At 40.7% G+C, this 17,950-nt stretch overlaps 1 protein-coding gene across 1 annotated transcript in view; it reads right to left on the bottom strand.

Moving 5' to 3' along the window:
• Positions 1 to 10,651: 10,651 nt before the first annotated feature.
• LONRF1 (LON peptidase N-terminal domain and ring finger 1) overlaps positions 10,652 to 17,950 on the bottom strand; it is a 46,150-nt gene continuing 38,851 nt past the window's right edge. The window contains exons 11-12 of the mRNA XM_027529859.1: positions 14,449 to 14,601; positions 10,652 to 12,095 (exon numbers count right to left, since the gene is read on the bottom strand). Of these exons, the coding sequence (XP_027385660.1) occupies positions 11,937 to 12,095; positions 14,449 to 14,601 (312 nt within the window). The 3' untranslated portion in view covers positions 10,652 to 11,936. The remainder of the gene's footprint in view (positions 12,096 to 14,448; positions 14,602 to 17,950) is intronic.

The raw sequence follows: 17,950 nt of genomic DNA, 5'->3' as shown, positions 1-17,950 counted from the left end.
AGAAGTTTCTATCTCAGAAGGTGTCAGTATTTTATTCTAATCAGTTTTGTCTTTGAACTTTGTTAAACATCCGAATTATAAGGAGAACTTCCTGAAGGCAGGGACTCTGTGTTACTCATTTTTGTTGCCAAGCATCTGGCCGGACTCATTAGATGTTCATTGTGTGAATAAAAACGGAAGTGACTGTGGCTTCACAGCAGCCCTGAAGGGATGTTGACAGGTGGCTCTGCAGCCAAAGCTCTCCTGGGTCTCAGTGACTTCTCACATTGGGGGAGGGGGGGCAAAGACCGGCTTGAATTTAAGCTGTAAGTGGATCACAGGAATGCCAGTGACATACACGCCCAATCGTTAAGAGCCACAAAGAACCGTGATAGGTATGGATCGCTGAGAAAGCATTCTCTGGTTATCTTCCTCAGCCTAAAACCAGGATCTAGTCAATAGTCTAACACAGTACCAGAGGGTATCTGTGTGGTTTGACTAGCTTACAGAGATGCATATATCTTTAGGACCAGAGTCCTTATGGCTCAGACAGTAAAGAATCTGTCTGCCATGCAAGAGACCTGGGTTTGATCCCTGTGTCAGGAAGGTCCCCTGGAGAAGGGATTGGCAACCCACAGCCTGGAGAATTCCATGGACAGAGGAGCCTGGTGGGCTACAGTCCATGGGGTCACAAAGAGTTGGACACGACTGAGTGACTTACTGTTAAAAAGTTTGGTTTGACAGTGGACTCCTTGTCCCTTTTCATATTTCAACACCAACAGGAAGAAAAGTCAACCAAAGGGGAGATAAACTAATAAAAGATTGTGGTAAGGGTGAAAATTCACTACAGATAGTCTTTATGTGGTATCATTTTAATAGCATGAAGTTTGAGATTTGGCATTTATTCATACGTTAGTGTCAATTGTTACAAATTTTGAATCTTTGAAAGCTCATGGGTGGAATTTTTAGATTTCTTAATTGAGACTTATTTCTACAACTGAGGAAATGTGACAGATGGAGCTTCCTGCTACATTGTTGTTGTTTTTTTCCAATTTTCTTCTAATTTAGCTTGAAAAAACCTCCAGCAAGCCTCTCCTATCTAAAAACATGTCCAAACAGTGAAACAGAGCCCTTACGGAGCTGGAAAATTCAAATGCAAGGAAGAAATGATGAGGAAAATTTGCTTGTTGCTTATTATATGTATTACTTAATTGTCATATAAAAATGTGCTATATATTTGTAATTACATTAAAACCAAGCCACCAAAAACAATTATCTAAGTCTGTGTGGTAAGCAGTCAGCCTAACCCTTGCTTTTAAGGTTTGGGCAGTACTCTTTGCTGAATTTGCAAGTCTTTCTGGTAATAAGTGTGAGGTAGGAAAGGAGGTGTGAGCTTTGATATTTACAAGCAAGTCCCCCTATTTCCTCCATTTCCCCCCACAGAACTGTGCAGGGAAATGGTCTAGAATGAGACTTTCCTAAAAGCATGACATCTCAGATTGCAGTTATTTTCCTGGCCACCAGGGGACGCTTATGTGCCTCTACAGGGAAAAAGATTTGAGTTAACAATCTAGACAGAAATTTTTAGAAATTCAGGATATTTAACAAATCACAGGATTATCCCATGCAGAAGCGGAGTATAGGTGTTTCTTGACACATCTTCATGAATAGATCAGAAAATTTTACCTCGCTAAGAAATTGTTTTCTTCTTCATTAAGAAAAGCTGGCATTGCGTTTCAATCTGAAGATACCTGTATCTAAATTCTAAACTCATAGTTAAGATTGTAGGCATTAGATTAACAATCAAAACATGCAGAGTTTACACATATTCACCTCACTCCAAATCGTAGGTTGACCCCATGTTGGTAAAAAGTCAGACATCTCTCAGACTTGCCCGTGTCTACAGGATAACTGAAAAACATTTGCTTCCTTCCTAATCCTGGGTTACATTGCAAAGCAATATTCCATTAATTTAATACAACAAAATGGCACAAACCCCAAAGCCAACCAATCCTTGGGTTTTCCTAGTAGTCGAGAGTGATTCCAGCACGCCTAGCCTCACAGCCTTTTTTAACTTCCCCAGTGTATTTGTCTTCATTAAGATACATACACAAATGCATGACTCATAATAGCAAAAAAAAAAAAAAAAAAAAAACACCTGAAAATAAACCATGTCTATCAATAGTAGAAAAATTTAAAAATTGTGGTAAGCTCATAAAATAGTATGACAAGGAAAATGAACAAGCTATAATAATCATCTTGATTGAAATAAGGCAAGCACAAAGAATATGTATCATGTGACTCCATTTATATAAATTCACAAACAGAATTGATCAATGGTTTTAGAAATCAAGGTAGTTTCATTTGGGGAGGAGGTGAGGTAGTAATAATTTGGAAGGAGAGCAAGAGGCATTTCTTGGTACTAGCTTTATTCTATTGCTTAAATCAGATATCTTCACTGTGTGATAGTTCATTAAAGCTTTACATTTTTGCTGTGTACACTTTTTAATTTTTATTTTATCCTGGAGTATGGTTAAATGTTGTGTTAGTTTCAAGTGTATAGCAAAGTGACTCAGTTACACACATACTTATCACCACTCTTTTTTTAGATTCTTTTCCCACGTAGGCCATTATAGAGTACTGAGTAGAGGTCTCTGTGCTATACACTGGCTTCTTATTAGTTATCTGTTTTATATATAGTAGTGTGTATATGTTAATTCCAAGCTTCTAATTTATCCTCCCCTCTCCCCTTGGGTAACCATAAATTTGTCTTCTACACCTGTCACTCTATTTCTGTTTTGTAAAGAAGCTCATTGGTACCATTTTTCCTAAGATTTCACGTATACGTGATAGCACATCTGTCTTCCTCTGACTTCACTCCAGATGCCGATCTCTGGATCCATCTGTGTTGTTGCAAATGACATAATTCTGTTCTTTTTTATGACTGAGTAGTATTCCACTTACACACACACCACATCTTCTTTATCCATTTCTCTGCGGATGGACTTTTTAGGTGGCTTCCATGTCTTGACTATTGTAGATAGTGTTGCGGTGAACACTGGGGTGCCTGTATCTTTTCAAATTATGATTTTCTCCAGATATATGCACAGGCGTGGGATTACTGGATCATATGGTGGCTCTATTTTTAGTTTTTTGAGGAACCTCCATACTGTTCTCTATTGTGTATGGTGTTAGGGAATGTTCTAATTTCATTCTTTTACATGTAGCTGTCCAGTTTTCCCAGCACCGCTTACTGAAGAGACCGTCTTTTCTCCACTGTGTAGTCTTGCCTCCTTTATCATAGATTAGGTGACTACAGGTGTCTGGGTTTACCTCTGGACTTTCTGTCCTGTCCTGTTGATCTATATTTCGGTTTGTGTGCCAGAACCCTACTGTTTTGATTACTGTGGCTTTGCCTGTATCGTTTTGAATTACGATTTTCTATGGATATATGCACAGGAATAGGATATCTGGATCATGTGACAGTTCTTAGTTTTTTTTTAAGGAACTTCCATATTGTTCTTTTAAAATTATTATTGCTTTTAATTGGAGTATAATTGCTTTGCAGTGTTGTACTAGGTTCTGCTGTATGACACAGTGGATCAGTTGTATGTATACACATCTCCTCCAAGCTCATCACAGAGCACCGGGCTGAGCTCCGTGTGCCATACAGCAGCTTCCCTCCAGCTGTTTTACACCTTAGTGTATGTATGTCAATCCTGATCTCCCAATGACTCACCCTCCCCTTCCCCCAGTGGCCACATGTCTGTTCTCTGCACCTGTATATGTCTCTCTTCCTGTCCTGGAAAAAGGTTCGTCTGTATCATTTTTGTAGATTCCCCATATATGCATTAATATATAATATTTATGTTTCTGACTATTTCACCCTGTATGACAGACTCTAGGTCCATCCACATCTCTACAAATGACCCAATTTCATTCCTTTTTTATTAAGGAAAAAAATTTAAATTCACACTGGAGTATAGCCAATTATCAATGTTGCGATAGTTTCAGGTGGACAGCAAAGGGACTCAGCCATACATAGACATGTATCCATTCTTGCCCAACTCCCCCTCTGATCCCGGCTGCCATGTAACATTGAGTTCCCTGTGCTATACAGTTAGGACCTTGCTGGTTATCCATCTTAAATATAGCAGTGTTTACGTGTTTATCCCAAACTCTGTAACTATCCTTTCCCCCCAGCAATGTTCGTTCTCCAAGTCCATGAGTCTCTCTTCTGTTTTTCAGAAATCACTTCTTTTTAGATTCTGCAGTTAAGGGATGTTGTATGACATTTCTCTTCGTCTGACTGACTTCACTCAGTAAGACAGTCTCTCGATCCATCCATGTTGCTGCAAATGCAATTATTCCATTCTTTTTAATGGCCAAGTAATATTCCATTGTGTACAGGTATCACATCTTCTTTATCCATTCCTCTGTTGATGGACATTCAGGTCGCTTCTCTGTCTGGGCTACTGTAAACAGTGCCGCAGTGAACACTGGGGTACGTGTGTCATTTTGAACTAATGGTTTTCTCAGTATCTGCCCATGAGTGGGATTACTGGCTCATATGGTAATTCTACTTTTAAGTTTATTTTAAGGACCCTCCCAACTGTTGTCCACAGTGGCTGTGGCAGTTTACACTCCCGCCAGCAGTGTAAGAGGGTTCCCTTTTCTCCACAGTGGGAGGAGGATTTTCTTGTCCGTGTGTCTCGTGTTCACTGGCTCTTCTGAATGGATCTTCCATTAGATGCTTCTGGAGTCTTCAAGGCAGAATTATTTTGAGTCTTATCTGTTGATTCATCTTTAAGTCCCTTCCTTTCTTCGTTTCTGGCAATTTTACCTACAAATTTCCCAATTCTAGTTACTAGAATCAACTATGTCTAAAACAGGAAGTTTTCAGCCAGTTTCAGACCCACTTCCACAAGGCTTTTGCATCAGAATTCTTGTTGTCAGTCTGAATTGAATGCTGTATTAATGTCCTGAGATTGTGGTACAAAGCATCACGAACTGAGTGGCTTTAAACAACAGAAATCTATCGTCTACATACTAAACCAACAGAGCCATCTTCAGAGTTCATGATGGAGTGGGGCATCTCCACCGAGGGGGCCCAGGATAAGAGAGAAACCCCCTTATTCACCCGGCAGGTAAGCACTGAAAACTCATCCACTGCTAGGAACCCAGGCAGCTGGGAAAGCATAGAACACCAACATGAACAAAAAGCCTCCAGCAAACTGTTGTGATTTTTGTTAAATTAACAATTGTTAAGTAGAGCCTCGGGTACTGAGTTGAAGGATGAGCCATAATTTGATAGAGACGGAAAGGCAAAGTGAACCAGAGAAGGTTATTACTCACAGGTCCTGGCGGAGGTCCACGGCAGCCTCCGGGGGCCACTCAGAGAGGCTGAAGCGGGAGCAGGCAGACTGCCAACAGCAGAGGACCGGGGGCACGTGCCATTATTAGGGTCCACAGGCGCAGTGCTTTGCAAGCCCTGGGCTAAGGCTAGATCAGTTCATTCAAACCATAAACAGCAAGGTTTAAGTAAGCTCCAGGGGCTCTTGGGCACAAGTGGAGAAAGCTAGCAGGCAGGAGAGAATGTTTATCAGCAGTCACGTCAGGAACTTGTGACTCCAAACTGCTGTGCAGAGCATACACTCATGGGAGGGCTAGCATCTGTTCAAGGCCCCTGCTAGCCGCTTAGCCACACACAGGGATGCCAATACTCCAAGTATTACGGAGTAGCTTAGTGAACCCCTCAACACAAACCAATGCCCAAACTTTAAGACAGGTCAAAGCAAATGATCTCAACTGAAACACCAAGAGGAAAGAAAGGGAAAGTACAACAGAGCATCAAAGATCTATGAAAGAATATCAATGGGCTAACACGCAAGTAATTAAAAAAAAAAGGGAAAAGAAAAATGTACATATGGAAAGATGCATGTGTGCGTAAATATATGTGCATTGATGGCACAGTTTGATAACTTTACAGTTTAATACTAATTCTGAAACTGAATAGAATTCACTACGGAGAGAACAGGGAAGTTATTAAAAAATTGGAGTGCCCAGGTAAGAATCTAGCTCACTTAACAAAAGAACAGAAATTGCATTTGCATTAGGCTTTCAGCAGCAACATACATGCCTGTGCCTAGAACAGGCTCTGGTATTTCAGAGGAACCCAATCGAAGGCTGCACACTGAGAGACCTGGTTGTCGCCATGTCTATTTTCACTTGCCACTTAACCACCCTGTCTTGGGCTTGAACATTTGAATACAAGAGGTAATTCCCGAGTCTCTTCTAACTCCACTGATGTGGAAACATTCCCGGAACTAGCAGTATGTTTTTCTTTCACTCACTGGCTTGCACAAGGAGTTATTAACACCTTCTACCTTGTCATTTTGCTTTTCTTTGTTGTCCTTGCTTAGATGTGTTCTAGCATGTTAGGCTGTTCAGCGATTTGTTTCTGTAGGTTGCCACACTGTTACTTCTCTGTCTTCATATTCAGTTTGTTAGTGATGAGAAAATTGAATTCAGGAATCTCACATGCACACTCCTTCCTTCCTCCTTTCCTTCACTCTTTGGAAGGGTCCATAGACTTATCTTGGCTAATTTCAGTGACTCTGGCTTACAGTTAAATCAGATGGATTAAGATTTGGGAATCATTGAATGTATGTGTGTGTGTTAGTTGCTTAGTCGTGTCTGACTCTTTGCAACCCCACAGACCGTAGCCCACCAGGCCCCTCCGTCCATGGGATTCTCCAGGCAAGAACACTGGAGTGGGTTGCCATTTCCTTCTCCAAAAGGAACTACAGAAAGAAAGAAAGTGAAGTCACTCACTCGTGTCTGACTCTTTACGACCCCATGACTATAGCCTAGCAGCTCCTCCATCCATGGAATCATTGAATACTTAGCAACAAAGGCATTTCAAAGAATAGAGATGATAAGCATGGGGTACATAAGTATATGAGATTTTCCCATTGTTCTGAGTTTTTAATTCGGGTGTCTGCTACTTGGAACAAGGTGGGATAAGAAGACCCCACAGTCTGACATTGGGTTGAAGATTGTTTTTCTGTAGCTAAGCTGTGTCTGACTCTTTGAGACCCCATGGACTGCAATATGCCAGGATTCCTTCACTGTCTCCCGGAATTTGCTCAAACACATGTCCATTGAGTTGGTGATGCTATTTCAACCATCTCATCATCTGTCACCCCTTTATCCTCCTGTCCTCCATCTTTCCCAGCATCAGGGTCTTTCCCAATGAGTCGGCTCTTCATATCAGGTGGCCAAAGTATTGGAGCTTCAGCATCAGTCCTTCCAATGCATACTCAGGGTTAATTTCCTTTAGGATTGAAGATTAAGAGCATTTTAAACATCCTTGATATACATACCCTGCAATACTACTTTCTAAAAAGGTTGTTAGCAATTTACACTGTTCCCCTAAATGTAGGGCTGAGCCTGATCTGGCTGTCTCACTATCTTGGTGAGGTGCTTAGACGCAAGTTCTAATGCCATTTCTGTAAAACGCACCCCTCCCCCGAGTGGAAAGCTTGTAAGTCAGAGTCATGTCAGTCACTTTCCGACCTTGTTTGTTGTCTCAGAACCTGATGTGGGGTTAAGGTCGAGCCAGACTGCCTGGGTTCAGTCAGTTCTACCATATATTAGCTGTGTGATCCTTTGGCAAGTTACTTAGCTACTTAGTGTTTCTGTTTCTTCATCCTTATAAGGACACTACTTCACAGGACTTTTCTGAGGATTAAATGTTGAGTGTCTACCACATTTTGAAATGAAGCCTATATGCTTTTCAATATCCTACTGTGACAAAAAAAATTTCCTCAAGGATACATTTAAATTTTGGTGAACAGCCAAGAAGTATTTGGAGTCAGGTCTCTAAGAGAACTCATTTATTAAGCTGGTCATAAATGTCTTTTTTTTTTTTAACGTTGGCATTTACATGTTGGCTTAGGAAGAAAATTCATCTTATTGAGCCCGTCATCTCCCTGTGGATCGATGAGCCAATTTGAGTTATTGCTATTTTGTCTGTTCTTAGTCACCTAAGTTTGCCTTATTGTCCTATTTAAATGAATGACCTCCATTCCCCAAGAAAGCCCATAGGTTATTTTATTACCCTTGAGTCAATTACTTGTCTTGTTTCTTCTCTGCTGGTCTTAAAGTTGTACAGATGGACATGAAAACTTAGAATCTCTCTGCCACATCTTGATCTCTCCCTCCTACCTTGCTCTACTGACCTCTGCACTGTGTTCTGGAAAGGACCCCAACCCACCTTCTGCCTCATTCCTTCATCCTGTGTCTGAATTCATTCTTCTGTTTAACTCACCTGCTTAGTGTATTTTTATGATTCATTCACTGGTTCAAAAAACTAGGCTCCCAGGTGATGCCAGTGGTAAAGAATCCACCTGCCATTGCAGAAGACACAAAAGACACAGGTCCCATCCCTGGGTCAGGAAGATCCCCTGTAGGAGGAAATAGCACCTCTCTGGAGTATTCTTGCCTGGAGAATCCCATGGAGAGGGGAGCCTGGCAGGCTACAGCCCATGGGGTCACGAAGAGTTGAACACAGCTGAGCACTTTCACTGCCTCTGCCCACCTCTGCCCTGTGTCCTAGAAAGGACCCCGACCCACCCTCTGCCTCATCCCTTCATCCTGTCTGAATTCATTCTGCTTAACTCATCTGCTTATTTTTATGACACTCACTGGTTGCCAAGGACTGTCTGAGGAACATATTTTAGATCCCCAGGTAGTTTTTGGAATTGCATGTCCTCCAATCAAAGGGCACTGGATTTGTCGTTTTGTAGAGTGTCTTTCCACAAATTCGTAGGAATTGACTGTCTACTCGCCTTTGTTCCTTACTGTGCCTTTGCTGGTTCAGTCCCAGGCAGCCTGCTTCTGCTGACCGTGAAGAAGGCTGGGACACAGCCTACATGAGGGAGGTTGGTAGCTTGCTGTCTGTGCCTGAGGGCTCGCCACCCCATTGGGGATCTGTGGCTATTTATGGTTTTGTGGTCTTCTCTGGCCCAACGCCCACATTCAGTGCTTTGGCCTGAGAACAGCTGCTGTTGCTGCCTGCTGCCTAGGCCAAGTGGGGACAGGCCAGACTATCCAGCCACCTCCCCAAGGAATCTGCCCGAGATTCTCTACCAGTCTGGGGCTCCCCTGTAGTTCTTCATTTCTATAAAGCTATGTTCTCCTCTGGTCTTCTATATCAGATCCTGTTTCCAAATCTCAGAAATTCCCCCAGAAAACACTGACTTTGGTTTTGCATCACCATTAGATTTCATTTTCTTTACTGTCACTGTTTTGAACTTGGGGAGGAAAACAAGACAAAGGTATTTTCTCAATCTAAATATCTTTATCCAACTTCCCTTTTTAATTGGCATGTATTTCAACTCTGTTCAGTGGTCAACCTATGTCTTGGAGATTACGTCTGTCTAAACTGCTAGACATTAGTCTCAGTACTCGAGAGGCTTTATGTATTTAATTCAGGTATCCCCCCTAAACGCTATAAGTAAAGTGTAAGGAAAGTGCTATGGATTCAGGGTTCTAGCTGAGTGAAGGTATTCAAGTTGACCTTGAGGAACAGGAAGAACTGCACATGTAGAGACAGGTGTTTAAGAAGGGAAGAGCAACAACCAGCTACCTTGGCTTGAAATATGGAATTCCTGACAGAACTTAGTCACTTAAAGTGACAAGAGAAAATGTGTCCGATTCTTTTTTTTTTTCTTTCTGATAAACTGAATGGGAATTATAGGAGGAAAAAGATTTCCAAAGATTTTCTATAGACATAGTAATTATCAGAGATCACGTACCACAAAACCAGGGTCGAATGATAAATAAAACCCATGAATTCCCATTAGAAAGCAGGTGTATATACACAGAGACCATTTACTGCTGTGTGTGTGTAGACACACTGCAGAAATGTATCACAGATGTGGATCTAACACCAGGTAACGCCTACTGCCATGTGATACATAATTTGAGAACTATACAGGTAAACTCTTCATTGACACCACCCAGACACTACTTAACAGACATTAGATAGTTTATTACAAGAAAGTGCAATCTAATACTTCAGAAAACTATTCATATGGTACTTTTGGGAAACTGCTCATTCTTTGAACATTTTCTGTTCAACTATTCAAGATTCTTGAGTAGCATAATTGTGGGGACAAAGGGTGGCCCTCTATCTAGGCAGTCATTTCTGCCTTTTTGAAAAATAAAAACATTTGATATTAAGATGACTTATTTATATTTGAAAAATTCTAGCTGAGAAACTGGGGACCTAAGTAGTTAAAACTGTTTAGTCAAGAGGAATCAGTAAGAGTCTTATCTTTATCCTTAAGGGACATAGATATTTTTGAAAATTATTATTTTTAATTGAAGGATAATCACTTTACAATGTTGTGTTCATTTCTGCCATACATCCATATGAATCAACCAAAGGTATACAATATGTCCCATCCCTCTTGAACCTCCCTCCCACCCCGACCCACCCCTCTAGATTGTCACACAGCACCAGGTTGAGCTCCCTGCATCATATAGCAACTAGGGACAAATCTTTTAAGAGGTTGCAAAATGTGTTTTAGAGGATGGGCATAGAGCTTCCTTAAGACACTTCACTGTTTGGTCAAAAGAAGACCAAAAAAACATATTTCAAAAATATTTTGAAAGCTGTATTATTTACATCTCATAACACAAAACAGTACAGAAAACTCATGTTCTTTTTTTGACACTGACCTAATAATTAAGAAAAAAGTATTATGAATTTAGCTTTTATTCAAAATTAAATAAGCAAAAGCAAAATTTTTAAGAAACTTTTTACAAATTACTTACATAAAAGAAAGTTAAGAGGGACAGTCACAAGTCTGCAACAAATAATTACAAAAGTATCTAGGGCAGCATGAATACAGACCATGTCACAGCATAGTGACCTAACTGTGATATGAATAAGGCATAACTAACATTTGCACCAAGACCAGGATTAAAAAAAACAAGACATACTTTAAAAGCTTAGTTCTACATTAAGCTTCTTTTCCCTCAGATCCTTAATGGGTTTATACTATGTAATTTTTTTAAACAAACACATCATGTCAAACTATAAATTACACAGATGGGCAGTTAATGTGAAAAGCCCCCCCAAAATGTACAAATGAACTGGTACTGAACTGAGTTCTCCATTTACCTTTATGTACAGTTAAGTGTAAACCATATTTTCACAGTTTTAAGTGTTTTATGAATAGATGCACAGTACCAAGTCAGGTTTGCAGTTGTTCCTGAAAACTGGCTCTAGGTTCTGCATCCGACGCCCGTCGGCTATTGGGATGCAAGTATTTACATAAATAAGAAACCGTGTCATAGTCAATGGTCAAGACGGTTCAGTAAGAGCAGTATTTCCGACAAAGAGGGATACTCAATACCATAGCTTAAATACTTGTGCAAAGTAAGCATTAGGACAGAGAAATCTGAGGCAATTTCAATTTGCAAAAACTTGTATCGCTACTGTTGTAAACTTGGGCAATAAATGACCCTCGGCAAGTACTGCTCTCTATGGCTTTTTTTTTTTCTTTTAAAATTTTAAAGCCAGAGAAAATGCACTCATACTACCCACACGTGCAGAGACACACACACGCACGCACCCACCCCACATACACACACAGTTCTCATTTCATTTAGAGTATGGTACATAGTGCAACTTCATCACAATGTAGAGGTTTAACACACATTCAGTGTGTGTTTTTCTGTGCAAGTTCTTAGTGGTCTAAATCCTAGTTGAAGGTATTCGTTTGCAGAACCACATGACTCAGGAGGTTGAAGAAAAAGAAAAAAGAAAACGAACAGTTTCCTTACGTTTCTCAAACCAGCACTGGATGTGCAAAGGCAGCGGACAACCTGGCCGTCACCCCAGCCAGATTAGGGTAATTTCAGAGGAGGATCCAAGCAGTTGGTTACTTAGATTGGTCTCTGGAAAAATAAGTCAGTATATGCTGTATCTTTGTCAACCGTTCTTTCAATGACTTCATTGACAAAACCGACAGCTGATAGCGGGGGTCAACAGGAAGGACAGCAAGAAGCCACCAACACCAGGCCGGTCCATTAGGGATTGCCTAAAAAGAACCCACATCTTATAATGTTAACAAAACAAGTAGTTATGTAGACCCAGCAGCAACATACCACCACCAAGCTAATCTGGATTGAGCAGTTCACAGTGTTAGATTCTCTTTCTAAATAAAATCTCCCTACCGTTTTCCATCATGGCTGTAGCAACTTATATTCCCACCAACATTCCCTTTTCTCCACTCTCTCTCCAACATTTGTTATTTGTGGCCTTTTTAAATGATGGCTATTCTGACCTGAGTGAGGTAGTAGTCTTGATTTCCTCATTGACCGATTGGTTTTTTAGTAGCATACTGTTCAGTCTCTATTTAATCATTCTCACTTCTTTTCCTGCAGTTGATTTCTGATTTCTAGACTCTTATTTGTTGAATGAGGTTAGTTCTGTGTCCTAATATGTGCACTTGAAGAGAATGAACTTTTTTGGATGTCTATTTAGAAAAGACTTTTCATTATTTTTTTAGGATCGGTTTAGGAATTGCTGTATTCTTTTACTTTTTGCTTTTCTAAGAAATTGTCTTTCCTTCTATTCTAAATGATAATCTTGCTGGGTTGAGTATCCTGGGTTGCAGGTTCTTCCTTTCAGGGCTTCGAATATATCTTGCCACTCCTTTCTGGCCTGCAGTGTTTCTGTAGAGAAATCAGTTGACAGCCAAATGGGGCGGGGTCCCTTGTAATTAACTCTGGTTTTCTCTTGTTACCTTTAGAATCCTTACACTTTCGCCATTTTAATAGTAACATGTCTCGGTGTAGGTTTGGGATCCTCTGTGCTTCCTGTACCTGGAGATGTGTTTCCTTCTTTAGATTTGGAAAGTTTTCAGTCATAACTTCTTCAAATACATTTTTGATCCCCTTTTCTCTTTCATTCCCGTCTGAAATCCCCATTATGCATAGACTGGCCCACTTTATTTTATCCCATAGGGATCTTATATTGCTTTTTTTTTCATTTGGCTTCCTGTCTGCTGTTTTGATTGGGTAATTTCCATTGTTCTGTCTTCCAGAACACTTATTCTTTTCTTATTCTCTCATGATTCATTCTGCTATTCATTGCCTTCAGCTTAGCTTTCATCTCAGCAAATGAGTTTTCTAATTTTTCTCAGCTCCTCTTTATAGTTTCTAGTTCCTTTCTAGAACAATCTGCATTTATGTTGATAGCCCTTTTTAATTCCTTCAATTATTTTCACTGCCTCCTTTTTGAACCTGCTGTCTACTAGACTGAAGAGGCCTATATCATTGTTCTCTTAGGGAATTCTCTTGGGTCTGTTTACTGGGAGTGCCTCCTCTGCGTCTTCATTTTACTTACATTTCTCTTACTCTGGGTTTAGGAGAAACAAGTAGGCACTGTAGTCTCGGACGGCTATTTACAAGTGGGAGCACCCCTGCACAGCTTGTGTGGGTTTAATAGATTTTGGCCAGAGTGCTGTTTGGTTTGGACACCCGCTGCCTCTTTCCTCAGGCTGCCTGGTCATCGCCCCTCACTGGGGGCGTGCAGGCACGCGGCTCGTGGATGCTTCTGGAAGGGCGGGGGTTGGCGCCCACTCAGGGAACCCTCGGCAGCGAGTGAGGCCACCTCCGGAGTCCGGGACGGCGGTCACGGCTAACACCCCCGGAGCTCGTGTAGTCAGCCCCCTGCTGCCTGAGAGAAGCTCCTATGGTGGTCCTGCGCCCCCAACAACGGCGTCCTGCCTCTCTGGCGGCCCAGGCTTCCTTCCGTGCTCCCCCAGCAGGGAGCGCCACACCCCAGCCCCTTCAGGCTCTCCCCCGGCAGCCAACCCCCCTCCTCCCGGCAGGGTCTGACCTCGGAAGCACCCCCTCTTCCCCGCTGGCCTCCCTGCCAGTGAGGGACCTCCCAGGAACCGTTTCTCCGTCATGGCTCCCTCCCAGGGGCGCAGGTCCCATCCCAATTCCCTTCTCTCTTTCCTGCCCGGTTATATGGAGATTTTCTTGCTTCTTGCAAGTCTGAGATCTTTACATCAGCGTTCAGTAGGTGTTCTGTGAGAATCGTTCCGTAGGTACATGTAAGTTTGATGTGTCTGTGCGATCTTGATCCGACCTCCTATGTCCCACATTTGACTCCTTATCCCTCCTTCTGAAAAATCCTCACTAGAAGGGCTTTCTCCTTCTCTGGCACTAACTCCTGACAGACAGCTCAGCTCACACCTGTTTCCTTTCTCTTCCTATATAAGATGCAGTGGGTACCACTGTGCTAGAAATATATGGTCATGAGTCTAAGGACCAGACAAAGGAAATGTTGAATGAAACTCTAAAGATGAAGAAACTTAAAAATCTAACAATTTGGGTTTACACACAGAGTGAAACTTGGAAACAGTATCAAAGCCATCGTACCTGCAGGTTTTCCTCCCGCCCAGGCATTGATCCAAAGTGCTGAAGAATCTGGCTTCGAAATCTGTCTCTTAAATTCTGAAACCAGCTGCAGGCTTGAGAGTAGACCAAATCATGAAGTTGCCGGAGGTTCTCTATTTCATCTTCATTCTCAACCTAGAAATACAACAGTAAGATGTCTGTGTTTAGTCTTCCCATCCACACTACCAACGTTATAGAAGTGGAGGAAAAAATATTTAAAAAGGAATACCTGTCCCAGTGCTGGATTAGAGTGTGTGTGTGACTGACTTCACTCAGCAAGAAAATCTCTAGGTCCATCCATGTTGCTGCAAATGGCATTATTTCCTACTTGTTAATGGCTATGTAATATTCCCTTGCAGATATGTACCACTCCTCTGTTGATGGGCATTTAAGTTGCTTCCATGTCTTGGCTATTGTAAACAGTGATGCAGTGAACACTGGGGTGTATGTATCCTTTCAGACCATGCTTTTCCTCTGGGCATATGCTCAGGAGTATTATTCTTATGAACACAGTAAACCCCATACCTTTCTGCCTCACATAGTACCAATAGGCCAGACTCAGACAGCAAGGCCTGACCTCCCAGCACAGCTAACCTGGCCTTGCTGAGTTAGCAGTCCAGCTGGGAGGGGCAAGATGGAGAGTGAGTTCTCAGATAAAGGTCTACAGGGACTGGGAATTCATCTCTATGGATCAAGGGCCTTTGAAAGCAGTGGAACAAAAAAGCAGAAGAATACAGTTGCTACAATGAAAGGTAAGATTGGGGGAGGTCTCAGGTGCAGATCTGCTGTGGCAAAAGTAGGAGGAGCACAGAGGAAAAGCGTAATTACAACTTTTACCAGGGAGTGGGGTCAAAAAACCAAAACACGCAATAACTTAGCATAATAAAGCCAGAATATCAAAAGATAGAGAATACATTATGCAGTGATGAAATTCTGCTGTAAAGTCCTACCTCAATCCCCTCTGTACGCTCTTTGGACTACTGGTTCATCAAACTGCAAATACAAAATTAAATGCTTCAGCCTTCCAGCCTAAGATCCAAAAGACTAGGCACATAAAACACAGGTGGGAAGATTGAGCATTAACTCATCCATCTGATATTGATTTCTTTAACACACACTCATATCCCACTCGCTCTGTGCCAGAGAGGGCTATATTTCACATACATTAATGCATCTGAACAAATACTGCCTTAGTCAGCCTTTCATATGTCAAGAATGACTCAGTATAAAGACAATGAGACTCTAAAAAACATCCTGATATATAAAAGGTAAGACTATAGTACACAAGAGACAAAAGAACGTAACTTTTTTATTTAATGACTTGAAAAATAAAACTGAAGATGAAAAAGCATCTGCTTTTTCACAACAATGTGGATGTGCTTAATGCCACTGAGAGGGTATTGGTACAAAAGCAGACATATGGATCAATGGAATAGAAATGGAGAGCCCAGAAATAAACCCAGAAACCTACAATCAATTTTTGATAAAGGAGCCAAAGGGTACTGGAAAAGTTGGACAGCCACATACAGAAAAATAAACTCAAAATGCCTTAAAGATTTAAACCTAAGACATGACACCATAAAATTTCCTAGAGGAGGTCACAGGCAAAACATTCCCCTAGGTTTTCTTAAGTCAGTCTCCCAAGGCAACAGAAATAAAAACAAAAAGACGCTCATCACTGCTAATTATTAGAGAAATGCAGATCAAAACTACAATGAGGTACCACCTCACACTGGCCAGAATGGCCATCATTAAAAGTCTACAAAGAACAAATGCCAGAGAGGGTGTAGAGAAAAGGGAACCTAAGTTGGAACAGCTACTATGGCAAACTGTACTAAAAATAGAATTACCGTATGATCCAGCAATCCTACTTCTGAGCATACATCCTGATAAAACTGTAATTCAAAAAGATACACACACCCCTATGTTCACAGCAGCACTGTTCACAGTAGCCAAGACACGGAAACAATGAATGGATAAAGATGTGGTACACACTGATAATGTGTAACCAACAAGGTCTTACTGTGTATAGCACAGGGAAATCTACTCAATATTATGTGGCAGCCTGAATGGGAAGGGAGTTTGAGGGGAAATGGGTATATATAGCTAGGGCTGATTCCCATTGCTGTCCACTGGAAACTATCACAATATTGTTAATTGGCTATACTCCAATATAAAATGAAAAGTTAAAAAAAAAGATGTGATACATACACTACTACTCAGGCATAAAAAACTTTAAAATGCCATTTGTAGCAACATGGCTGCAACTACAATGAAGTGAAGTAAGGCAGAAAGAGAAAGACAAACACCCTATGATATCACCTACATGTGGAATTCAAAATACGACACAAGTGAACCTATGGAACGGAACCACAGATACAGAGAATACACGGGTCGTTGCCAAGGGAGAGGGGACTGGTGGAAGGATGAAGGGAGAGGCTAGCAGGGGTCAGCAGATGTAAGCTTTTTATATATATAGAATGGATAAACAAGGTCCTACTATATAGCACAGAGCACTATGCTCAGTATTCTGTAATAAATGAAAATGGAAATATTTACATTTTTTTAATATTTTATGTATAAATGAATCACTTCACTGTTCAGCAGAAATTAACGCAACACTGTAAATCAACTATACTTCAATTTTAAAAATCTTGATTAAAAAAATAAACATGATACTTGTTAAAACTATTACAAAAGAAAAAAGTATCTAGTTTCCAGCCTTTTAAAATTCAAGGGACCAAACCATGAACTTTCGTAAACAAGGAATGATAAAAATCATGAGTCTTGGTTAGAAAAAGGAGCTAAAAAGCTGGCAGAAGTTTTAAAGTTATGGAATTTCCTTGCAATAACAGAATCTAAAATGTTATTGAAAGACAGAAAACAGAATTACAACACCAAGGGAAAAAAATAACCTTGATATAAAAAACAAATTTGAGAAGCTTTCCCAGAATGAACAAGAAATCATTACACAAATGAGGCACTAAGATGAAGAAAAATTTAGACATTCCTAAAACTACAACATAGAGAATTCAGTTCTAAACATCAAATCCCTAATACTTTCAATATTCTATCATACTGTCATATTTATATGTCATATATAGTCAAGGAATTTTGTCAGCAAATCCAATATATGGAGATGTAAATTTACACAAAACTAAAGTTTATTAGTTTTACAAAGAATATCACCTTTAGGAAATAAGTCCATTAATCAAATATGCTAAGGCACAGACTATGTCAATCAACTCAAAATTCCAACTCAATACTTCTAGCTCACTGCACAAAGTTTTCCATAGCATCTTTATAATAAAATAGGATAGGCAGTGGCAGATTTAATGAAGTTCATCAGCAGAGAAGCTTGTCAAGAGTGCAAGATAAAACATAGCACTCGAAGCCAGAGAGCTGGCTTTAAATTATCATCTTGGCAAATTATTACTAATTAAAACTCCTGAATCCTACTTTCCTTACCTGCTATCTGACTTTT

This window comes from Bos indicus x Bos taurus, chromosome 27, assembly GCF_003369695.1.
Source record: "Bos indicus x Bos taurus breed Angus x Brahman F1 hybrid chromosome 27, Bos_hybrid_MaternalHap_v2.0, whole genome shotgun sequence".
Classification (NCBI taxonomy): domain Eukaryota; kingdom Metazoa; phylum Chordata; class Mammalia; order Artiodactyla; family Bovidae; genus Bos; species Bos indicus x Bos taurus.
This window is presented reverse-complemented; position numbering and strand designations above follow the sequence as displayed.